The sequence below is a fragment of the Nicotiana attenuata genome, unplaced genomic scaffold, assembly GCF_001879085.1.
Source record: "Nicotiana attenuata strain UT unplaced genomic scaffold, NIATTr2, whole genome shotgun sequence".
In the NCBI taxonomy this organism is placed as follows: Eukaryota; Viridiplantae; Streptophyta; class Magnoliopsida; order Solanales; family Solanaceae; genus Nicotiana; species Nicotiana attenuata.
In genome coordinates, this window is record NW_017674130.1 from 27,174 (window position 1) to 52,622 (window position 25,449).

At 35.7% G+C, this 25,449-nt stretch overlaps 1 protein-coding gene across 1 annotated transcript; it reads left to right on the forward strand.

Moving 5' to 3' along the window:
• Positions 1-5,973: 5,973 nt before the first annotated feature.
• On the forward strand, positions 5,974-16,187 carry LOC109218054 (sulfate transporter 4.1, chloroplastic-like). The gene is made up of 17 exons (XM_019382371.1): positions 5,974-6,566; positions 8,193-8,241; positions 8,700-8,901; positions 9,512-9,680; positions 10,300-10,365; positions 10,453-10,560; positions 11,356-11,463; positions 11,571-11,636; positions 11,855-11,915; positions 12,021-12,148; positions 12,619-12,660; positions 13,402-13,518; positions 13,968-14,019; positions 14,494-14,632; positions 14,792-14,880; positions 15,432-15,508; positions 15,624-16,187. The coding sequence occupies exons 1-17, from the start codon at positions 6,222-6,224 to the stop codon at positions 15,939-15,941; spliced, it is 2,136 nt and encodes a 711-aa protein (XP_019237916.1). The 5' UTR covers positions 5,974-6,221; the 3' UTR covers positions 15,942-16,187.
• The last annotated feature ends 9,262 nt before the right edge of the window (positions 16,188-25,449 follow it).

The following is a 25,449-nucleotide window of genomic DNA, read 5'->3' on the forward strand; positions in this document are numbered from 1 at the left end:
AAAAACATTATAACCATTTGATTTTCGTGGTGTCTTGGCTTGGTTGTGATACGAATTGAAAAGGTATCTGAGATTATACAATTCTTGGGAGCATTGGCTCAAGTGAGAAAGTGAGATGTGAAGTAAGAAATGAAAGAAAGCTAATGAGTTATTGGTTATTCCCTTGCCGGGATGTTTTGCTGTTTGGTAGACTTTTTCTCCCTTGTCGGGATATTGAAATTATTGTTATTGTTCCCTTGCCGGGATTCCTATTTTGTTTGTTCATTCCATCGCCCCATTGTTTGTGATTGTTGTTTGGGTGAGGACGAGTGATAAAGCACGAAGGGTGATGCCGTGCACGATTGTGATATGAATACTAATGCACGAAGGAACATTCCGTGCCATGATATGATTACTAATGCACGAAGGAACATTCCGTGCCATGATATGATTACTATTGCACGAAGGAACATTCCGTGCCATGATATGAGTGTTTATGCACGAAGGGTCATTCCGTGCAATCATTTGTGAGGTAAAGCACGAAGGGTGATGCCGTGCACTTTATATGATTGTTTGGGTGAGAATGAGAGTAAAAGCACGAAGGATGGTGCCGTGCAACTGTTGATTTCCTACTCTCGTTGATATTGTAGTTGTACTGTTTCATTCCTTAATTATTGATTTTATACCTGAACTGTTACAGCCCCTACAGCATGCTCCCCCTCCCCCTTGACTGGTTAATTTCTGTATACCTTTATATTGCATACATATATATTGAACTGCACAGGTTTGTTTGGTAGTCCGGTCTAGCCTCGTCACTACTTCGCCGGGGTTAGGCCAGGCACTTACCAGCACATGGGGTCGGTTGTGCTGATGCTACACTCTGTGCATCTTTTTGCACAGATCACGGTGCCGGAGCAGCTTTTGGACAGCAATAGTAGATTTGGGAGCTGACTTCAGTCCAGAGACACCGAGGTAGCCTTGCTGACGTCCGCAGGCCCGGAGTTTCTTCTATCTTTACTTTAGTTTGTTATCCTTTGTACCGGAACAAACAAAACTATGTTTTTATTTAGACGTTGTATTTAACATTCTTTAGACGTTCGTGAGTTTGTGACTCCAGTTCTTGGGTAGAGTTGTATTGAACTTCCGCATTGCTTTCAGTTTATTTATATTTAAGACTTCCGCTTTTCTATTAATAGTTTCGTTGTTTTATTAATGTCGAGGTTTGCTAAGAGAGATAATGAATAATTGGCTTGCCTAGCTCCTAATAGTAGGCCCCATCACGACTCCCGAGGGTGGAAAATCCGGGTCGTGACACTACGAGTTTAAACATAAACTAAAAGTTCAATTTATATCTTACGAGTTTAAACATAAACTAAAAGTTAGGATTATATCCTATAAATTCAAACCATACCCTAAAAGTTCGATTCACAAGAACAAATCCTAAACCCTAGATTCTAACTAAACTATTCAAGACAATACAAAGTTAATAATTCAATTTTAACTAAACTATTCAAGATAATACATACTCAAACATTCAATTTATACCATATGTAATCAATTCAATTAAAACAAGACCTAAACCCTAGATTTCTATAAAATACAATGTTAAATAATCAATTGAAACACTAATCAATTGAAACTAATTCATAGCTAATAAACAAAATATTAGATTTATACACAACAGACATAAGTTGTAATTCAAACCTAGAATTTTTAGGAGGTGGAGAAGGAGAGGCGCGGCAGTAGCAGTGGCAGCGACAGCGGTGACGGCGACGGCGCGGCGGCAGCTGGGCGGTGGCGACGCGGGGTGGGGAATGGAATTTGTGTGAGGGAAATAGAGAAGGAGAGGGGAAGATGAGTGGGAGATAAGGGAATTTTGAGAAGAGATGTATGAAAAAATGGGGGGAATCCCTTATATTTCAGGTTTGTTTTCAGACTTACCGATCAATGTTGGTCGGTACATTAAGTGTTGACCGTTTGACCAAATACCGACCAACTTTGGTCGGTTATTTAAAAAAAATTATTTTTATTTCTTAAATATTATAAGCTATAAAAAAAGTTATTATAAACTATAAAAAATTATTATTAACTATGATCATCTATTTTATTTAACTATACAATTATTATATATAATTATAAACTATAGGCATAACCTTTACAAAAAATTATATTAACTAGGTAATTACTTTTAATAGATTATAATAGCATCTATCTAAGTAAATTTTCTAAGTTATATTTAAGTATATGAGTAATTTCACACACACACACACAAAATATTGTAATTGATCAATCTTATACATAACTACGTAGGAATAGTTTATCAATTGATAAACCAATATAATATTATTCTATTTTAGGTCGAGACGTTTTATTTTTTATATTAATCGATATAGGTCAAAACGTTTTGTTTTTAATATTCATCGATGCACCTAAATAAGTTATAAGTCGATGAATCAATTTACAAATAGATACATTTGATGATTAATTATATATACTAATTAGGATCTTCACAAGTGATCTATCCCTAAAAGAACCCGACCATGTGTCCCTAGCGCTTCGTGTTCTTATATATATACGGCTATACCTATATATATATATATAAAACATACGCTTCGTTGTACTACTTTAACTACATATATAGCATGTTATAGTATATGTTAGTGTATTAGTTATTTGTATTACAAAAGTGTTAACGGATTACATTTATATTATTTAGATAGTAAATATAAAAGCGTTTCATAATTTTGACCAATGTTGACCTAATAACCGACCAACTTTGGTCGGTTATTTTTCAGAAATTAAAATATAACAACCAAAGTTGGTCGGTAAATGCTTCTCCTGCATTAACCGGCCAACGTTAGTCGGTAATTTTAAATATAAATTCTTTAAATTTTATAAAATATTTTAAATAATAATATAACTATTAAAATTTAAAAAATTGGGTTCACATTACCGACCAAAGTTGGTCGGTAATGTGAAAATTTCTTTGACTTAGCAAGTCTGACCAGCTCGGTCAACTTGTTGACCAATTCACCGACCAACTTTGGTCGATATTTTTTTAAAATAAATGTAATTATTTTTTTTTCCCAGTTTCCATCCAAGCTAGATGGTTTTTGGTCGCTATTTTTTACCGAACAACGTTGGTCGGAAATTTTGCGTATTTCTAGTAGTGTAAGCTTATCAAAACCAAATATTAACCCAAATCTCTGAGAGTATCAGAAAGGCACACAAGACATATTTAAACTTCGACGGTCAAAATAAATTAGATTTAGATAAGCTTTTTTGGAGAATTTTCCTTGCAAATAAAAAGGAACATTTCTGGTTTGTTGTCGTTCTTAAAAAGTCTTTTGAATGTTTCTAAATTCTTTTTTAAAGCAGTCGCCAGAAGAAAAAAAAATTGCAAGAACATTTCCTCTTGAACAATTTCTTTTGCTTTTTCCACTGTTGAACAATTTCTTTGAAGTATAAAAATGTATCCAGGAAAACTTTCAAACCTTTCTGAAATTGTATTGGCTCTTATTAGAATAGAAGAGCCTCAAAATGGAAGAGGCAGAGAAGAAAAGTATACCATATCTATGTATTTATCAAATATAGCAATATTGGTACTCGTTTACTTAAATTAGCTGAAGTCAATTCAATCTACGCTTGAAAAAAAAAAATCAATATGTTTTTTCCAGCTTTGCTAAATATTTTTTGTCAAGTTATAAAAAATTTAAAACGTAGCTTTCTGATTATAGAAATGGTCAACTTTTAATCTAATTCGGCTAAACGTGCAACTGATAATTTCGTGCACGTCTCCAACCCCCGCCCCCTTACCCCCCTCCCCCCTTAACCCCCCTCCCCCCCTCCCCGCAGAAACATGAATTTTGTCGCCTTTTAGAGTGTATTTATAAGTAGGAATGAACACTCCCTAATAAGCGTCTAGATACGTTTTTGCTCAATCATGCACTACTCTGACAAACCTAATTTATTACTCCGTCTGTCCTACTTTATGTGGCAGAGATGGATTTCAAGAATCAAATTTCTTAATTTTGATGGTAAATTTGTGTATAATTTTTTTTTTAAGTAAATTTTATATATTTGAAAACTACGTAAAAAGTATTATAAGTTAAATTAATTAACAATTTAAAATATCTAAAAAGCATATAAAAAAATTTTGGTAAAAAAAAAGTCGTTGGACTCTCGAAATTCGAACTCTGCCACATAAATTAGGATGGGTAGAGTAACAATCGGAAGTTTATATCACATTAATTAATAAATACATAATAATATTTAACATGTAAAACATTGATAATGACCTCTATGGGGTTTTATTGCCTGGCTTTGGAATAAATTACTCCACTCCACCTCTCTCTCTCTCTCTCAGAATTGATAAAGTTCGACTTATTGAACTTTGTGTGAACTCAGATATTGATCTACAGTTTTTGAAATCAAATTTAAGTATTAAAAGCAATTACATAAATGTATTATCAATAAATATTTTATAATTCAGAACTACTATAAACAAAATTAAAAGATATAATCAAAGAAACAACTGCTTGACCTCCACATAATAATAGTGTCTTTTAAAATGGCATAAACAGGAGTAAATTTGAACTTTCAATTACGAGTTAGATATAACTCATCTTCACCAAGTAACAGGTTACTTTTTTTTTTTTTTTTTGTGATTGTAATTTATATAATCTCTATATACATTTAAAATACATTTTTTGGATGTATAAATTGAAACTCTACTATTTTAAGTATTCGAAATAAATAACGTTTACCAATATTTTTTATTTGAAACAATTTCTGCATCTTCATAGGGATAAGGACAAGATTTGCGTACATATAAAATTACCCTGAACATGTTGTTTTTATTGTTGTTTGTTAAGACTCGAGACAAAGATAATAAAGTATGATTACCCTCTATATAGTTGTAACTCATTTTAACTTTTACAAAGACATACCAAGAGTAAGTTGAGTCCAATTAAAGAAATCAAGAATGCTTTTGCACCACTAATTGCAAAAGAATAAGATGCTGAAATGATAAGCTTTAGTACCTTTAATTATAAAGTGTATCCTAATTCCTATGATATTGTCTTTGAATGATGTAAGAGTTTACATAAAAATACAGCTTAACCAAGCATCTTGTCTCTATGTGTTTGATTTTATCATTTTAATAAGAAGTTTACATCATGAAACATGTTTCAAAAAAGGAAATAAAGTAAGTTCTTTTGTGGATCTTCCCCAAATATCGAATAATCAGTTCAAAACTGGTAACAATTTTAATCAAAATAAAATACTGGAATGAGCCTTGCAAAGATAATTTTTTTTAGAAAAAATATATATATGTAAATAATAGCCCACAAAATATATATTTTATGTATATACGTATATTATATACACTTTTTGGCTACCAGATGTAATTAGTTTCGACCGACCAAAATACATATGGAGTTTGCTCCAAATTAATATTACATAATCGTTGTACATACTATTTCTTAATTGATAATACTGGTGTATTTTGTACAAATGTTCTGACTTTCAAAGTGAAATATTCAACTTTTTCTTCCGCAACTGCCCAATACTCGTATTGAACTTTCAATTAATTCATATTTGCATCATGTAAAGCCTATTAAGGGAAGAAAGCACTCCCATCAAGATTTTTTTATTCTTAAAACTTAAATCCGACATCTCTAGTTAAAGACAGAGATCTCTACCCCTAGGAGTCGTTTGGTTAGAAAGAAGTTATCCCGGAATTAATTATCTTAGGATTAATTATTCCACTCTCTCATAAAAATAAAAAAATATTATAATCCTGGGATTAATTATATTGTAATTTTGTCCCAACCAAATATATAATAAACTAATCTAAAATTTAATTCCAAAATTAAATTCAATCAAGTGCAAGTAAATGTGCATAGTAACTAAAATAAATAGTTACTTAAAAGACAGGCAAAACAAAGGGAAAAAACAAGAGTAAAATAGGGGGAATGAGATTCCTATAAGGATTCAGATTTGTGTCATCTTTTTAAGTCTTTATAAGGCAGTGGTGGCCCTCTCCTCATTTCTCATGTGGCATTTACAGTTATACTAATATTTTCCGCCAATCACCATTTCTTCTTCCTCACACAGCCACAGGTGCTCTGACACTCCCCGGTGGGGGCCACCTTCCGCCTGACTCCACTAACATTTTCTTCTTTTCGCCGCCGTTCGCCGCCGAGATCGCATTCCAATTTATGCTCCCTTAACCAACCGCCATGGACAGAACCTACGCCTCTCCTAGCTCCCAAAACCTCACGGCTATAGCTACTTCCGCAGATAATTTTGCTTCTTCTTCTTCTTCTCCTACTTCTATGTCGGCCGGTAGTCACCGCTCGGTGAAAATCATCCCGCTGGAACATCCGTCAACTACGACGACGTCGTCTTCTTCTTCGCCGTCTGTTGTATCGAAATGGAAGGCGAGGGTGAAAAGGATGACGTGGATTGAGTGGATTGACTTCTTCTTTCCTTGTTCCCGTTGGATGCGAACTTATAAAGTGAATGAGTACTTGCAACCTGATCTCATGGCTGGTATCACCGTAGGCATCATGCTCGTTCCTCAGGTACTATAATTTTTTTCATTACAGGTCAAATTATGAATTGAATTTTACAGAAGAATTTATGTTTAATGCACTGATAGCATATATACTATTTTTACACGATCAAGGTTCTTAAAATGTAAGCTAGAATAAACTGTGAGTTAAATGACATGGAGAAAAAAGAAAGAGAAAAAGGGCAGCTCGCATCCAGCCTTCACACAGGGTAAGGGAGGGGTCGCGCCCAAGGGGTGTGATGTGGACAACCTACCCTAAAGCTGATGTGGACAACCTACCCTAAAGCAAGCATCGATGACTGCTTTCACGGATCGAACCCGTGAACTATAGGTCACACGGAGACAACGTTACCGTTGCTCCAAGGCTTCCCTTTGGTTAAATTACATGATGGTGTAAAACATTGTTGAATTGAGCTAAATTATGAATTGAATCTTACAGAAGAGCTTAGGTTTATTGTATTGAAGATTCAAAAAATATTTACACAATCAGGTTACTTAAAGGTAATTGATGGTAACTCTATTTAATAACATTGATGTAACCTAGAATAAATGGTAAGTAATCTGCTGTAACTGGTTAAATTACACTAATGGTGTAAAAATTTCATGTCACTATATAAAAATCCCTTACAGAATTGTCATCTCTGTTACTGTAACCATTGCTGAGCTAAGTTGATAATACTGTAAATTCATCCTAGTCATTGTTATAGAATTCATAGGTTGGTGGTGCCTAGTTAATCACTCTCTCTGTCCAATTTTATGTGTTCAGGGGACAAGGGTCTAGGTTTTCATGTTTTTCAAAATAAAGTGTACAGATTTGTAAACTAGGTAAAAAGTACTATTATGAGACACAATAGGTAATAACTCAATATATTAAAAAATATGTTTGAAAAATTGTTTATTAAAAAAGAAAGGCGGTTTACTTAATAATTGTATCATATAAAATGGGACAGAGAGAGTTTTTCTTGCTATAAACGTAGGCTAATCCAGCTTATAAACTGTGGGTGCATGTACTGCATCGGGTTCAGAGTATGTGTGTGTGTATATATATATATATATATAATTTAAGGACTTCTTTAAATATACATATTAAGTAATGCATTCACTGCATTTAAATTCTGGATCTGCCTCTAGTTATGAACTTACTGGCATATCTCTGCTTTTCATGTGCATTATTCAATCAGTGTCAGTTCATTCCATTTTGTCTCTGCGTTTCTTAAATGTATTCTACCAATTTCACAATACCAATGTCACAAGTTAAGATTATATGCAGCTCCGGGTCCTCTTTTTACTCTTATGATCTGCAGTACAGGCTCAAAGTAGTTATAATTGATGCTTGGACCCTCCAAAAAAAAGTTATAATCGATGACGTTATAGTCGGGCTCACTTGTCTTCTTAAGTTGTTTTTGATTAGGAATGAGTATGTAAACGCTGGAACCTTTAGACTAATTGCTAATATCAAAACAATAATGGGGTAAACCAAATGTCCTCACCTTTAGTCTTAAGCATTATATGAGCTATCTTCTTATGCTAGACTGCTTGTCAAGTGTACCTTTTTGGAGGCACTTTTGGTCTTTCAATGAGAATGAATAAATTGTAGTATGCATTTTCATTTTAACTGATTCTGTTGCGTGAACAGTCGATGTCGTATGCAAAGCTGGCTGGGCTTCAACCCATATATGGACTTTGTAAGTACATCGTTGGAACTTATTTACTTCTTTGTGTTTCTTTTGTTAATTTTGATAAAGTGAAGCAGATACGGTTCTCGATATTTTTCTCTAATTTAGCAAAACGACCTTTGAATACTGATGCTGATATCGAAATAATTCTCGATTCAAGTATGGAGCTCTGAATTAGGTTCTTAGGTTATTTTCCTTGTTTTGAAATAAGAAGGCAAAATTTTCCTCCTCTTTGAAGCACCATTTTCTTTCTTTCTTAATTTAGCATCCATATCTGAAAGAAAATTCTACTTGGATAAACTAATTTCCATGACCTTTTCAGATTTTTTTCAAATGTCTAGTTGTTTATGAACCTATCTTTCCTAGCTATGTTCATTTGATTATTAATAAGTTACAAAATCTTTATCTTCTGTTTACTTGGTTATCTTCAAAATTGTATCTTTTCTTAATCTGACTTTGCTAAACAGATTCTGGTTTCATCCCTATATTTATCTACACCATATTTGGGTCATCTCGTCAGCTTGCAATTGGTCCAGTTGCATTGACGTCTCTTCTAGTGTCAAATGTCTTGAGCAGCATAGTTGATCCGTCAGACAAGTTATACACGGAGCTTGCTATATTGTTAGCACTTATGGTTGGCATCTTTGAATGCACAATGGCACTCTTAAGGTATTTCTGCTTTAAGCTTTGGTTCTTTCTTACTTTGTTAAAATTTGAATTTTCTAGGTTGTCATAATTTCTTGTAGTCACTGTGAGAAATAAGCAGATTCCATGTCTATCATCTCTTAACACGCACAAAGAAAATCAGAGCTTCTAGGATAATTTTTTCACCATGTTCCTGTTCAACTGACTGAAACCATTCATAACAAAGGGGATTGTAAAAATAGATCACGCTAAGCAATTTTAGACACAATAGGGGAATGTCACAATTTGTAGTTATATTTTTGTCGCACTGGCTTAGTGCAAGCATTTATAAATTTTTTTGATTACTTATCAAAAAAAAAAAAGAAGAAAAAAGACCATGCTTAACATTGACCTAGACCTACTTCTTCCTAAGAGGAGTATAATGCAAATAACGCAGTTCGTGCAAGACTTGGAAACTTGAGCATCTAAAGAGTTGATCATGATTGCTAATAATGGGCCTTTTGATGTTTCCTTTGGGTACGAGTTCTGTATCCTTGATCGGTTCTCTTTCCAACTGATTGAAAATTCTGCATCTTCATTATCTTTCTGACTAAATTTGTTAAACGTCTCACTCCTTATTTCAACTCCTCCATAGGCTTGGATGGCTCATACGTTTCATCAGCCACTCTGTGATTTCTGGTTTTACAACCGCCTCTGCTTTTGTCATTGCCTTGTCTGAAGCAAAGTACTTCTTGGGCTATGAAATAGAACGGAGTAGCAAAATCATACCTCTAGTCAAAAGTATAATTGCTGGATCAGATAAGGTACTTTCCAGAATTAAACATTTGCAGGTTACTCCATTTTATGCATGCTAAGAGAAACTTAAATGCTAGTAGTAATTTACATTGAAATATGCAAATTGAAAATGTGATTTCTTTCTTTCGTGTGTCGGACATGCTATTCACTGTTAGCCTGAACTTGCAGCGACTATAATTTTCTCTGCAATATCAGATGTACCTGTCTACTTAACTTTGACGTGATTGTTCTGCAAAGTTGTACTGTTGGGGAGGATTTTTAGTTTTAGTCAGAGGTTTTCAGGTTGTATAAAGGGGCAATTTTCTACAATATTAACTTGGAGAGCCATTTTTCTCAATCATGTAGAGGGAAAGGACATTCATTAAAAGAATTAGTACATGAAGGTCGTATAAGTTAGTTAGGGATAAGTGCTGAATGTCGTCAAGGATTGGAATCGTTTTGTTGGGGATTTTGAAACTGTTTCCAGGCAGTTTTAAGTCAACAAAACTTCCTTATTGCCTTTTCCGGAGTAGATTTTGGAAAAGGAAAAAAGATTTCCATTCATTTTCTTAAGTTAGAGAGATGATTTTTTGTCTAATTGCTACAAGATATTTTTTCTTCAAAGGCTAACTTGATTTCCTTTTGTAGTTCTCGTGGCCTCCTTTTGTTATGGGCTCACTGATGCTAGCTATTCTTCTGACCATGAAGCACTTGGTAGGAGTTTACCGATATTCATGTGTATTATATACTAATTTTAACAGTTATATGAAGGTTCATGTGCTTTAATTGTTTTCTCTTCAGGGAAAAACAAGGAAGCATTTCCGTTTTCTGCGTGCAGCTGGTCCCCTCACAGCTGTTGTTCTGGGTACAACTTTTGTGAAAATCTATCATCCACCTTCAATTTCGTTGGTGAGAACGACATGTATTAAGCTCAACCTGTACTTCAGGAATTGAGTCTAAGATTAGCGCACAATAATGTTGGATTAAACTTACATTTGCCACTTTTTTCCTCACATGGACTGAAAAGGATAGTTGCATAAAGTTAATATTAATATCTGACCTGCAGGGTCAGTAGGACCAAAATCGTGATGTTAACCACTTTGACTTATCCCATTAGAGCATTTCCTTAGATGCTACACATCCATTGATGCTTGTTTTTATATGTTTGTCAATTTCACTTTAAAAAATTCTCGACTCCTGAACAATTGAGAATGCTCTAGTCAGCGACAAATGTTGTCCTAATTGGGTATTATCATCGCTAAAGCAAAAGATATGACTGAAAAGTAGGATTGATGCTTATACTGATTATTTCATTGAAATTCAAGGGGTCGTCTATGGTTTTTTTCTAGGGAGCTATTGCTGCATTGACCTTTGGGGGGGGGGGGGGAGGGGGGGGAGCTTGCTCATTGAACGTCCTTGATGTCAAAAGATATAAAGAGGAAAGGATATCTTCACTTTTGATGCATCAGTGCTATTAAAAATCAGATCAGATAAAAAGTTGAGTATGGTGAGAGGTATGGACTAATGGAAGGATGAGTGGCTCTGTGTTCATAGGATCTTGGTTGAAATATTGAACCTACATCACAGAAAAGATTGTTGCACAATCTTGTTCTTTTTAAAAACATTTTCCTATTTGTTACTCTGCATGATCTGAATTAACAGAACTGTTATCACTCCAATAAAGATGTGTATGCTTTGGTTTAGGTGGGTGATATACCTCAGGGGCTGCCAAAGTTTTCTGTACCAAAGCATTTTGACCATGTAAAGTCTTTGATCCCTACTACAGTTCTTATTACCGGTGTAGCTATCCTGGTAAGTAAGAATTTAATCATTCATTATAATTGTGCATGCTTTTCAATTTCATCTTTTGGTTAGACAATCCTTTTGTGATAGGTGATACCAGTTTCCCAACTTTATAGGAATCAGTGGGGATTGCTAAGGCTCTGGCAGCAAAAAATGGATATGAGTTGGATTCGAACCAAGAGGTGTGTGACTTTTGATGATCTCGCAAGAACTGCTATTCATTCATTTATCGATTTAACTATGCTCTGTTGTGAGATTCGAACAAGTTATCATAAACATTAACTTGTTACTCATATCTTCTCCTCTTTTTATTTGTCATGGTATAATAACCACAAGAAATGTCTTGCTCTAATCAGAAAATTTCGTACTACAACTTCTTATGGTTCTGTTATTGTAACAGTTATTTGGTCTTGGCTTGGCCAACATTTGTGGCTCATTCTTCTCAATTTACCCTACAACTGGTGAGTTTGGAATATTGTGGCTTGATCAATTCCACATTTGTATCTTTGCACAACTTTTCCCAGCTGGTTTCTGACAAAGTTTCTCTTTTCCTAATGCGCTGGCAGGCTCTTTTTCTAGATCAGCTGTAAATCATGAAAGTGGAGCAAAAACTGGCTTATCGGGACTTGTGATGGGAATTATAATGGCATGTGCTCTATTATTCTTGACTCCTGTATTTGAATACATACCTCAGGTAAAGGATATTGTTTGAAGGTGTAAAGTTTTCACCCTACTGTCGGTAACTAGATTACTTTCAACTGTCACATTGTTTGAGCTGTGTTTCCAGTCTCTTATCCTCTAATTTGGCTTCAATTTGTTATGTGTTCTATGAGATGTATTTATCGTTATGACAAGATGATTACATCTCTTTCTTTTTTTCTGGACATGTTAAACTCCACCCTCAAGGCTCAAACCCCCCTACCAGGGAGCCTATTGTTGGCCCTTTCTCGTTTTGCTCCATTGGGAATCGAACCAGCAACCTAATGGCTGGAGGCGGAGGGTCTTTACAACTAGGCTACTTTTCATTATTGCATGCTCCTACATCTTCTTATTATTGCATGCTTGCACTTTAGTGGTCAACATTTGACCATTTCCTGTCTTAATTATGATACTTTAAACTCTTCCACTGCTCTTGATTTTTATTCATTTGTATTGCTGTTGCAGTGTTCCTTGGCTGCGATTGTGATATCTGCTGTAATTGGACTGGTATGTGTGCCATCTTCTACCAGGGAATTAGTTTCATTTTATGTTGTTAACGTTGCCATTCTATTGAATGTAACTTTTCTATATACAGATATAGTTTTAGTTGAAGTTAAACAACATCAGCATAATTTAACTAAATACACCAGCAACTACTCTATCATGCATCCTTTGGGTTTATCATGGCATAGCTTCCTGCTGTGTGTATTTTAACATTCTGTGCTTTGAAAGGTTGGTGTCGAATCACCGACCAGCAAGGGAAGAACATCCTGCATCTTTACCTTTTCTTTTTCACTAAGGCTTCTTTAAGTAAATGTTATAGGAGAATTTTCAGTTCATTGTTTGATTTTCCTGACACTCTATTCATATCTTCCCTGGGAAGAATTGCTGTATGATCAGGAAATATGAGTCATATAGTAAAACATAGTAAGCTGGATAGAAGAATCATTTGATGGTTTGCATTTGTAATTCCTTGAATGAGCTCTTAGTTATCACTTCTCTATTTGTTTTAGATGATTCCTGTAAACTTCCTTGTTTATTTCTTAACGATTTTCGCTAAGCACAAATTTCTGTAAGATATTTATCAACTTGAAGCATCAGACGATGAAATTCTGGTTTCAGTACTGACTGTTTTAGGATCAATTAACTCTGCATCTTATTGGAAGTAGATGAATGAATTTTAACTGAAGCAAGTTTCATGCTTAGATTGCAAAGTTAGATTCATGTTTCTATTTTTCCTCCTTTCAGGTGGATTACGATGAGGCTAAATTTTTATGGCGTGTTGACAAGAAAGATTTTCTGTTGTGGACTATTACTTGCATGACAACCTTGTTGCTTGGCATAGAGATTGGTGTCCTTGTTGGGGTTAGTTTTTCTCTCTAACCAGACCTGAACATATTGTACATTTTTATTCTGGATGTTGAATTGAAGTTTTTTCCTACACTAGAAATTGAGAACTATCTGTCCTCTTCAGTTAACTGTTCTTTTGCTATGAGCTTGGCCTGCATGTTAGTTACATAATTTTATAGAGTTCTTTAGTACAACTATTTTGCAGGAATTGCTTAATTCCTTGATCATTGAAATATTTTGAAGTAAATGCTTGGATTTCAATGCCTTGGTTATATCGCATAATGGAACCAAAAAAACATCCTTCATTGCACATGCTATAATTCCTTACCCAGAAAAAGAACTTGACAATATGCAATAGAGGTCAATAACTACTAGCCGATAACCTTTGTGTTGGAAAAATATAGCATTTGATAATCTTAAGGTTAAACTCAGCTTGCCAATTTTTTGGTCTCATTTATTTGCAGGTTGGTGTCTCACTTGCTTTTGTTATCCATGAATCAGCAAATCCACATATTGGTGAGTTACTGCAATTGTCTAATATCCATGTACTTACATCAAATCTGCGGATGCCATAGCAGATCGTATTATGTAATTTGACATATTAATTTTATTTGGAGTTTTTAAACTTAACTAATATCTGCTTGTTGCCATCACGATTCTTGAGCTTTTTCATATCACTACCCTGTAATTGCATCATTGACTTCTTCATATTGGCATTGCTATTCTTTGGTGCCTCCTGGTGTCCTCTAAATTTTCTGTTCTCAATATAATGTTTTATCTGGTAGTTTTTCTCATTCCTTCATATATTTCATTTTGCTGCGACGCTCAGTTTTACAAGCATTTCTTTTTCCACTAGTTCTTTACTGGCAAGTTAACAAGATAATCAAGTACTTATGATGTTTAAACCACTGGTGCTAAGTTTCAATTTCTTTTGTTTCTGGTCAATGCTTTATAAATAATATAATTTTTGATGACATGAGTTTCTTTCAGCTGTCTTGGGGCGCCTTCCTGGTACTACTATTTACCGGAACACTCAACAGTACCCCGAAGCATATACGTATAATGGGATTGTGATTGTTCGAATTGATGCACCTATTTACTTTGCCAACACCAGTTACATCAAAGACAGGTGACAACATGATGTTTTTCTTTTTCTTTATTTTTCTGAAAGGAGAGCAAGTTTTTACCTTGAATTCAATATTTCTGAAACATTTTCACTAAACTGTTAAGGCTTTCAGCAAATCATATCCCACATGTCCCTGTGATCTGTATTTTATTTCTTTCACAGGTTACGGGATTACGAAATTGAAAAGGATGAATCTACAGGTCGGGGACCAGAAGTTTCAAGAATTCATTTTGTGATCCTTGAGATGGCCCGTAAGTCTCCATGAGTTGGCTCATTTTTCTAGCGTAGGCTGTGTCAGAAGGACAAAACTATGATAAATTTACCATTGCTATTTCCTTCGCTATGCTTTAGTAGTGCTTAAGCTCCTATTTTTGGTCTTTAATTGTCTAATATATTCCGGTATTTGATGTGAAAACTGAAGAACAGTAAAATGCTTTGAGGGTTTGTCCTTTTCCTTTTTTTTTCTCTTTTTGTTTGTTCTTCTCTAGACTCTAGAATCTTGAATTCTCCTTCTTTACCTGACCAATTTCGAATGGGGGGACCAAGCACACTTGGAGAACGCAGTACAACGGAGAGTTGTATGCTGCGTTCGGGAAGGATGAATCGCTCCCGAAAAGGAATCTATTGATTCTCTCCCAATTGGTTGGACCGTAGGTGCGATGATTTACTTCACGGGCGAGGTCTCTGGTTCAAGTCCAGGATGGCCCAGCTGCGCCAGGGAAAAGAATAGAAGAAGCATCTGACTAGACTATATCTAGCATTTGTTTGTTCATACTAATCACAGTTCTCATATCTATTCCAGCTGTTACATATATAGACTCCAGTGCTGTTCAAGCTCTGAAAGAGCTCCACCAGGAATATAAATCACGAGACATTCAGGTTGAGAGTCTCTCTTTGGTTCAGATTACACGAACATGCTTCTCGAATTCTGTATCCTAGAGTAATATCTTATCTTTCGCAACTTATCACAGTGATAATATGTGTAATATTGCAGTTAGCCATTTCCAATCCCAACCGCGAAGTGCTTCTGACCCTAGCTAGAGCTGGTGTGATTGATCTGATTGGCAAGGAGTGGTACTTTGTCCGAGTCCACGATGCTGTTCAAGTTTGTCTTCAACATGTTCAGAGGTTAAATGAATTTCCCAAGGCACAAGAATTTTTGACAGAAAACAAACCAAGCTTGTTCCAGAGGCTACTAAATCAAAGGAAAGATGAATTTTCTCAACCTGAACTCGAATCAGGTTTCCAGGAATCCTTTCTTACCAAAGGCGCTGACCCTCAACTAGAACCACTGTTGTCAAAAAAGCCATGATAAAAGGCTGCTTACAAAATGTATCAGTGTGTATGTCATGTAATGTGTTTGATTATTTGGACTCTTTTTTGATTGATTCATTGTAACTAGCCTTCTATTTGAACAGACAAAGCTATTCATCATATGTAAAGTGTATTCTGTATCTTTTTTCCGGCGGAAATGCATTCTTCCCCAAGTTTGTAATAAGATGACAGTGCAAATTTTGTACCTCATAGTGGAAATACAAGAAAGCATTATTGACAACTACTAGCTAAGTGAAGTTCCCTGTAAAACTAATCAGTTAAACAAATGTTCCCTTAGTGCCATTTTCATATGATAATACTAGTACTTATTTGTAGTACGGAATCAAATAGCCAATTCCTTTGCCTACAACTTCTTCAAATATTTTATATTAATGAAAATAGTGACTTTTTGTGTAATTTTGCATAGTTGTAATAAATCAATGTCCAATTTCATATCGAAAATTAGATTCTTTGATGCTTGTACTCCAAACTCAGCACAAAATATATATCCAAGCTTATAGCCTGTTTGGCCAAGCTTTTTTTTTGGGCCAAAAGTGCTTTTTTTGGCCGAAAACACTTTTGGCCAGAAATTGGGGTGTTTGGCCAAGCTTTTAGAGGGGAAAAAAGTACTTTTGAGGAGAAGCAGAAGCAGTTTTTGAGAAGCAGAAAAATGTAGGTTCTCTCCAAAAGCATTTTTCTGAGAAGCACTTTTGAGAAAAACACTTAGAAGCAGTTTTCAAAAGCTTGGCCAAACACTAATTATTGCTCAAAAGTGCTTTACAAATTAATTAGCCAAACACAAACTGATTCTCAACAAAAGTACTTTTTTGAGAAGCACTTTTGGAAAAATCACTTCTTAAAATAACCAGATTTTAGAAGCTTGGCCAAACAGACTATTAGTCTGATTGTTAGAGAAACTAATCTCAGATAAGTTGTATTGGATCAATTCATAGCGGACTAACGAGTGGTGAGTAGATTTATCGCCCAAGTTACAAAGTTTTTCCTAACTTTTTAAAGTAGTAATCCATTTTATATATTTCATCATAAAACTCCTCATAATAATTATTTTATTTATCTGGTTCAACAATTTATTGGTTAAAATGTTGAGGAAATTGACTTCTATCCTTGGTGATGATGGGTAATTGGATGTAATGGTGAGATCTAGTCATCTAGGTGATTAGTCCATGGATTTTTGTTCTTTTCTTAGGTGATTAGTCGATGGAATTGGGATCTTTTTTTTGGGTCTGCTAAAAGAAAACGAAAAAGGCTAGAAAAGATTCTCCAAAGAATTCTAAGTCCCACATCGAGGAGCAGGACATCATCACCAAATATGTCAGTAGTATAAGAGGCCGAGAGGCAGCGTCGAAAGAACTTGCCTTAAACTAATGAGTAAGGAAAACAAAGCGGACGGTGAGAGCCGGCCGCAGCGCTCGTCAAACATTTTTGTGGCGCAAGAATTTATGGAGGGGTTATAGGCTGGCCAAGTGTTGACGCTGCCTACTTCGCAGAACTCACTTGTGCGGGCCTCCCAACCCACCCCAAATTCTTAGTTTTAAACTTTGCTGTGGTAATTTCCTTTATGAAGTATGTAAAAATTTGGCAAGTTAAACTCTGAATTATAAAAAAAGCGTGAAGTGGGAATATCAGTGGATATACTTACTTTAATCCAGGTGGGATGGATTAGTTCTTCTTCTTGCCTCTGTTGGAAAGCCCCTTTGTAAACCCTACGACTGTAGGATTTTTGGATTAAAAAACAGTGAATACTCATTCGGATAAATTTTTTAATAGGGCAAAATACAAAATTGTTATATTGTATGGTATATAATGCACATATATACATATTACTTTTTGTTAGTGTATTATTTTTTGTTTCCAAGTATTAGTTGATGTCGGGCGTTGGAATTCATATACTAGCGTCACTCTGTTTCTTTTGTGTCTGAACTCAGATGGAATATGCTCTGCTTGTGTGAATGAAAATTAGAGCTACAAGAATAAAATAAAGATGTGGGCTTTTATCTTTAGGCGCCATGAGTTTTGCCAAAACAAATTTGGGATTTATTTTCAAAACTCATGTTGGGTCATAAATTTTGCCCACATTTTAGTCAAATCTCAAATCCCAAAATCAGCTATTAAGCCATGTTTTTCCAAAATTTTGGGCCAAAATCCCAAAACTTGGGAATTATATATATGTTTTTCCAAAATAAAGTTGGAAAATATGTTTTAAAAACATAGGTCCAAACACATTTTCATTTTCAAACCAAATTTCGCCCAAATTAGATTTTTCAAAATAAATTTGGGATCTATGGCCAAACGCTAGCTTAGATCAAATTGACATGAAGTTGACATTACCGTTTGTGCATTCAATTGATAAATTGTTGAATTTGGAATTGAATGTACATTTATTTTTGCTGATGTATGTTGTTTGCAGACTTCACATGTGAAAAAGGGGAATCTCCTTAACTCAGGGGAATTCCGTGTTCACTCAGGGTCCGGGGAATGATTGCACCCCAAATATTAATGGTTGATTCTACAGTTCGAACCCGTGATCTGTAGATTATACTGAGACAGTTTTACCGTTGTTTCACGCTCCCCTTCAAGGAGAGTTGTTAAATTTAAATTGTCTACTTCGCGAACAATCAATAGGTTTCCTCGGTTTCTCGCCTTGGACTTGTTGAAAATGTAGGTGTTGATATGTCGCTTGTGTACTCGTCTAGTAGAATGGAGGTACCATTCCTATCGTGTTTGTACTTAGCAATGCGGGAACCTTCTAGCAGATTTGTCCCATCGACAACTCAATTTGGAGATCTTTTTCAGCGTATAAAAATAAAACTCGATGTACTAAGTTTTTGCTATGCATTGGGCTCACAGAAGGACCGATGGGTATTATGTACGTAGTCTTACTTTGCATTTATGCAAGAAATTATTTTAGCTTGAACCAGTGAATTCTTGGTCACACAACGACAATTTTTACCATTGCGCCAGGCTCCCCTCTGGTACCTTCATTGTATATAATTTAGAGTAGGCTGTTAGTTTAGGATAATGTTCACGTGATGTCTTGTCATCTATCTTCAGAAACCAAAAGCATAATTTTCTGGAATTCCACTAATTGTGGAGTCATTAGAAATTCCCTATATCTTAGGGTGTAGTTCTTGGTAAATAAATATTGGAATTTTTGGAACTACTTAAAAACTAGCTAGTTTCTCCTCTATATAGTACTCTAGTCTAGTGAATTTCCTAACAATAAAATTGGTTGAAAAAATTCTGCCTATAAGGCTTTAGATAGGAAGAGATCACAGTTCTTACTGTGGAGGTTTTTTTTAACTCTTTTCTGTGTTTTTTTTTCCTTTTTTTTGGGGGGGTTGGGGGGTTGGGGATTATATATGCCTATGGAGATGTCATGATTTGGTGGGGCACATCTAATTAATAGTTACAAAATGCTCCGTTCATTTTCCAGCAATGTGTATTTTGTCTGCAGCTTCTTTGTGATGATGATACATTGAACTTGATGTTGTGTTAAACATTGTTTATATGGGATGTGCTTGCACGGTTGCACCATGTTTCTCCCAACGAATAGTACGTTTAATCTTGTGTTGGTGAGCTTCACACGACTTTTCATGTTGCTATTATGGTGTGGTTAGCTCAGGGGCGGCCCTTCCATAAAGCAAGTAAAACAATCGCTTTAAGCCCTATATTTGTGAGGGTCCCATTTTTTGTTACACCTAATAGACTATGTATAAGTTTAAAAAAGAGTTCTGTAAAGTGAAAACGCTTGATTTCTTTCTTTAACAAATATAGATAAGAAGGATTTGCAATTGATATGATTTCTACCAAGGAAATTGCACTTCAAACCTGAATTTCGTAAGAAACGTGTGGTATATAGAAAGTAACAATTTGATGCGAATGTTGATAATGAAATCTCAAAATCTCGAAGAGTCCTTTAGAGTTGATTAGTTTTATACTTAATAGACAAGGTTATTTTTCACTTCAAAATAGATTTGAACAATTCAAAGCATATGGAAATATTTTTGGTTTTCTATCAGGAAAAACTAAGAACTAGAGGTTGGAAATTTTAAAAAATATTGTCTTAATCTTGAATGTTCCTTAAAGCATAATAATCAATTCGATATTGATGGTTTAGATTTATTTTCTGAATTAAAAGTATTAAGGAAAATAGTACATTTAGAAGATAACAGTTTAATTGATACACTTAATCAAATAAAAAGATTTAATTTTTTTCAAATGCCTAAATTGCTTGTGGAATAATGTTCATAACTCATATTACCGTTGCTTTAGCAAAAAGAAGTTTTCAAAATTAAAATTGATAAAATCTTACCTAAGAACAACAACGTCACAACTCAGAAGAAAGGTTAAATAGATTAGCTATATTGTCAATTGTGAAAACTTATTAGGAGTTATTGATTATAAGAAAATTATTAATAACTTTGCATCTAAGAAAAGCTAAAAAAAGTACAACAACAACAACAACAACAACAATACACCCGGTATTATCCCACACCGTGGGGTCTGAAGAGGGTAGTGTGTATGCATACGTTACCCTACCTTGTGATTTTAGATAAAAAGCTAAAAAAATAGACTTCAAATAAATAATAATAATAATAATAATAATAATAATAATAAATAAATAAATAAACAAGTTAAGGCTCCTCATAAAGTTTGGCTTTAGGCCACAAAATTCGTCGGGCCGCCGTTGGGTTAGCTAGTTACTTTTCTACTCCTCGTATGTTAGCAAAGTCCGCGATTTCAAGTCCTTCGCAAAGAAAATGAGAAAAATTCAATTGAGGTCAAAGTATCTTGACAAAATTTTGATAAAAAAACAAATATTTGATAGCAGGTACACACAAAGTGTCAGTTAGTTTAAAAGCATTATTTGATGCAATTAATTCATTAGAATGAAGATGAGTAATTGGAATTCTTTTACCATTACCAATAGCTATGCCTTCCGAACCATTATATTCTTCAAGATTAGTAGGCTCTGTAGTGACATGATGAGTAGCATCGAAGTCAACAATCCATTGGTTGGGCGCAGCTTGTGTACCTGAAAGAAAATTTGCCTCTAAATGATTATAAGATTGTGACCTGCAAACAGTTGCAGTATGACCTTATCTGTTGCACAACTGATAGCAAGCAGGGTTATCGGTGTGACGTCCTTGAGCAGGAGCATTAGTACGATTATGTAACGCTGTTGTGAGTTGTTGTTTAGTCGACGAGCACTGCGGTTATTAGAATTGGTGGATCTGTTATGAGTTACCATAGCATCAGTAATTGGTGTGGCTTCCTTATTCAATTACTCATGTTTGAGAAAGAGCTTATGATCAATCAGTTTGGCATACAACACCTTGTAAGAGATGATGGAATTTCTTGCTCGGATTGCAGTGGAAATATCACAAAATCTGGCCCTAGACCACTCAGAATTTTCACAATTAACTCATCATTGGAGATTGAAGCACCGATAATGCCAAGCTCGTTGTAGAGAGAGCATACTTCATGGAGATATTATGGGGGGAGTCCTTGAATAGTCGTGCGAGTTGATCGTGAAAGCTAAAGACTCGCATTTGGGACTTGTTGGCATGTGGAGGGAGTCCCAAGCAAGTTTAGCAGTGGAGGCAGCAGCTGCAGTTGCAGCTATTGTTGGATCGGCAGAAGCCATTATGGCATTCTGGATCAACTGATCTTGACAGAACCAAGTATTGTAGTTTGGATTCTCCACTTGCCTATCATTCTGCGTGATAGTTGTCGAAGGAATGGGAGAAGAACCATCAAGATGACCGAACAGACTGTACCCACGCATGAGCATGAAAATTTGGGCTTTCCATGTCGCAAAGTTATTGCTGCCAACAAGCTTTATTGGCAGTTGCGACACCGAATTTGAACTAAACAATAACACTAGTTGCTACTAGTGGAGTCAACATTTATTATGTTAGGGGCCATTTTAAGTGTGAGCCTGTGGTGGTAGTCAGAGGATTGAAAAAGAAGCTCATGAGAGTTAAGGAGACTGCTCTGATACCATATAATGAATAAGCAAGATGAAAGAAAAGACAATCTTATTGAAGACTTAAGTGAATACATACACAAGCCTATAACAGACCGAACAGATTGTACCCACGCATGAGCATGAAAATCTGGGCTTTCCATCTCGCAAAGTTATTGCTGCCAACAAGCTTTATTGGTAGTTGCGAGACCGGATTTAAACTTAACAATAACACTAGTTGCTACTAGTGGAGTCAACATTTATTACGTTAGGTGCCATTTTAAGTGTGAGCATGTGGTGGTAGTCAGAGGATCGAAAAAGAAGCTCGTGAAAGTCAAAGAGACTGCTCTAATACCATATAATGAATAAGCAAGATGAAAGAAAAGACGATTTTATTGAATGACTTAAGTGAATACATACACAAGCCTATAACAGACCGAACAGACTGTACCCACGCATGAGCATGAAAATCTGGGCTTTCCATGTCGCAAAGTTATTGCTGCCAACAAGCTTTATTGGCAGTTTCGACACCGGGTTGATCTGAACAATAACACTAGTTGCTACTAATAGAATCAACATTTGTTACATTAGGGGTCATTTTAAGTGTGAGCCTGTGGGCCTGTGGTGGTAGTCAGACGATCAAAAAAGAAGCTCCTGAGAGTCAAGGAGACTGCTCTAATACTATATAGTAATGAATAAGAAAGATGAAAGAAAAGATGATTTTACTGAATGACTTTGAAGTGAATGCATACACAAACCCATAACAGAGTTACTGAGATAGTACTCCTCGTATAGTGGAACAAATCATAAATCGAGGAGCTAAACAACAAACTCCTATAAAATTGGAAACAAATTCAAAATATAAGCTACAAGTGAAATATAGTCAACAACAGTATATACGATTTACAAGGGGGAAGCCTCGAAAGGCATACGAGTGCACCTCTCGTAGATGAATACCGACTCAGTCCGCTCCTATTGCGCGGGAATCTCAGCCAGTCGGTGCCAGGTGATCGGCCCCTAGAGTACTATTCACCTTGGGAGTGGTTCGGCTATCAATCTACTTTGTAGGTTAGGGGTCTAGACTGGTGACTGTTGCGATTGTTGTCTGTAGGGTATGTGACACCCTACAAGTTGACTAGTGCTGAGTCAGGAGATTTTTCTTTGAATCGTTACAACGCTCGTTGAACGGTTCAAATAGAAGTAAATAGGTAAGAAATAGAAAGCCACATATCAATCCAATTATGTGCTAATATACCCCACTATTAAACCTAAACATGAGTCTTTCTTCACTGCGATGACTGATGATGCATGAAAAAACCGGTATAGTTGTGAATGAGAAAGTATGTGAAAGAGAGATACAAGTATTCCAACATATTCACTAAAAATACACGAATTCTACTTGTTGAAGTCAGAGATAGATCCAGGATTTAAACTCTATGCGGTTCAACCTTTTAAGTTTTTCGCATTGAATTCACAGTATTTTAAGAGTTATGGGTTTGTATCTACCATTTGTTGTAATTTTAGTAAATTTTTATACATAAATTTATGCTATGCATCAAAAGTACTAGGTTTAATTGAATCCGGTACTGATATGTTGCATCAGCTTCTGGTTAAAGTCAGAATCAGTTTGAGTCATATGACGCCATAATGAAACCACATTATATTATGAAGGGAGAATAACATTAATTGTTGGACCATAAAAAATTAAAGAGAACGAGATATACTGCCTTTGCTTGAAGAATTGTCCTTTCTTGTTAGATTGCTTCAGTCATGAGGTGTGCTAGCCAATTCCTTTCTTGAAAGCGTTGTGTAATAGACTTGGGAATTGAGACAACTTCCCTCTGTCTTTTTTGATCAAGTAATAAAGGATTCCAGTAAACAAAGGAAAAAGCTCCCGTATACAACTAGTATACCAAATAAATAGAGAACCTGTAAAAATAAATGGTTCTCTACGAAAAACACCCAATCTTCTTACTGGCTCGTCTTCTTGTGTAGAAGCTGATGGTAGTGGGGAAGCCCGGTGCACTAAGCTTCCACTATGCACAAAATCCGGCAAAAGGAGGGGTGGGAAGGGGGGCACCGCAAGGGTCTATTGTACGCACTCTTACCCCACATTTATGCCAGAAGTTGTTTCTACAGCTCGAACCCGTGACCTCCTGATCACATCCCTCAAAATTCTAACACTAACATTTCCATTGTATCACCTTTCTACAGTGCCCGGGGGAGGGGGGGGGGGAGGGGGTTGTGAATACAACTTGTAAAGCATGAAAAGACAATAAGCTGAAAAATGAGTTGAAAGATACATTAGCAGTTTAGAAGAGTTTAAGAGCAGCAAGTTGAAGGTTTACACAAGCATAAATTTTTTGTGGGTCAAAAATGTTATTTTGTGCTGACAACTAATTGCATTAATCTTCTTCTCTTTTTATAATGAAAAGAAGATCAGAAAAGCTAGTGAGTGATGAATGTACCTGTAGTATAATCAATCAATCAGACACATGTTTACAACTGATTGGACGATAATAAGACTTCTTGCATTATCGATGTATTTTAACCTGATATAGCAGGTTGTCTACTGAAGTAGTCACTAATGCTTGCATTATGGTAGACTGTATACATACCCTTGGGGTGCGACTCTTTCTCGAATCCTGCATGAACGCATTAGGAGTGTGCATTCGAATCGGTTTATCGATAAATCGAATCGATTATTTGTCGTATCGATATCGAAATCGAAATCGAAAAAATCGAAACCTTATTGAAACGATAACGATAAGCATATGTACAAATCGATAATCGATAAGTAATTATCGATAAGGGTCAAAATCGAATCGATAAATCGAATGCACACCCCTTCACGGTAGATACTTGTTAAATGAGTAATTACCTATTTGTGTAGATTAATATAACATACAGAATGTATATATAAGAACGCACTGACTGACCTTGTGCATCGGGCTGCCGTTTTTATACCAGGTTGTCTGATGTGGAAGCAGCCATTAATGCTTGCATTAGGGCAGACTGTCTACATCACACTCCTTGGGGTGCGGCCCTTTCTCGGACCCTACATGATTACCGGATGCCTTGTGCATCGGGCTGCCCTTTTTATAGCAGGTTGTCTGGCGTGGAAGCAGCCACTAATGCTTGCATTAGGGCAGACTGTCTACATCACCCCTTGGGTTGTGGCCCTTCCTCGGGCCCTGCATGATTACGGAAAGCGTTGTGCATCGGGCACCCCTTTTTATAGCAGGTTGTCTGACGTGGAAGCAGCCATTAGTACTTGCATTAGGACAAGCTGTCTACATCACACTCCTTGAGATGCGGTCCTTCTCGGACCATGCATAAACTCGGAATGCCTTATAGTAAGTTCTCTGTCTTATTTTTTTCAGTTGTACCACTTTCTATGGATGGTTACTGGATTTTTAAACTTTTGTCCACATTAGGTTATTTCTCAATGGCTGGACAAAATCATCACGTGGAGGCTGCTGCCTATGACAATAAAAATTACAAGACAGAAATAGTC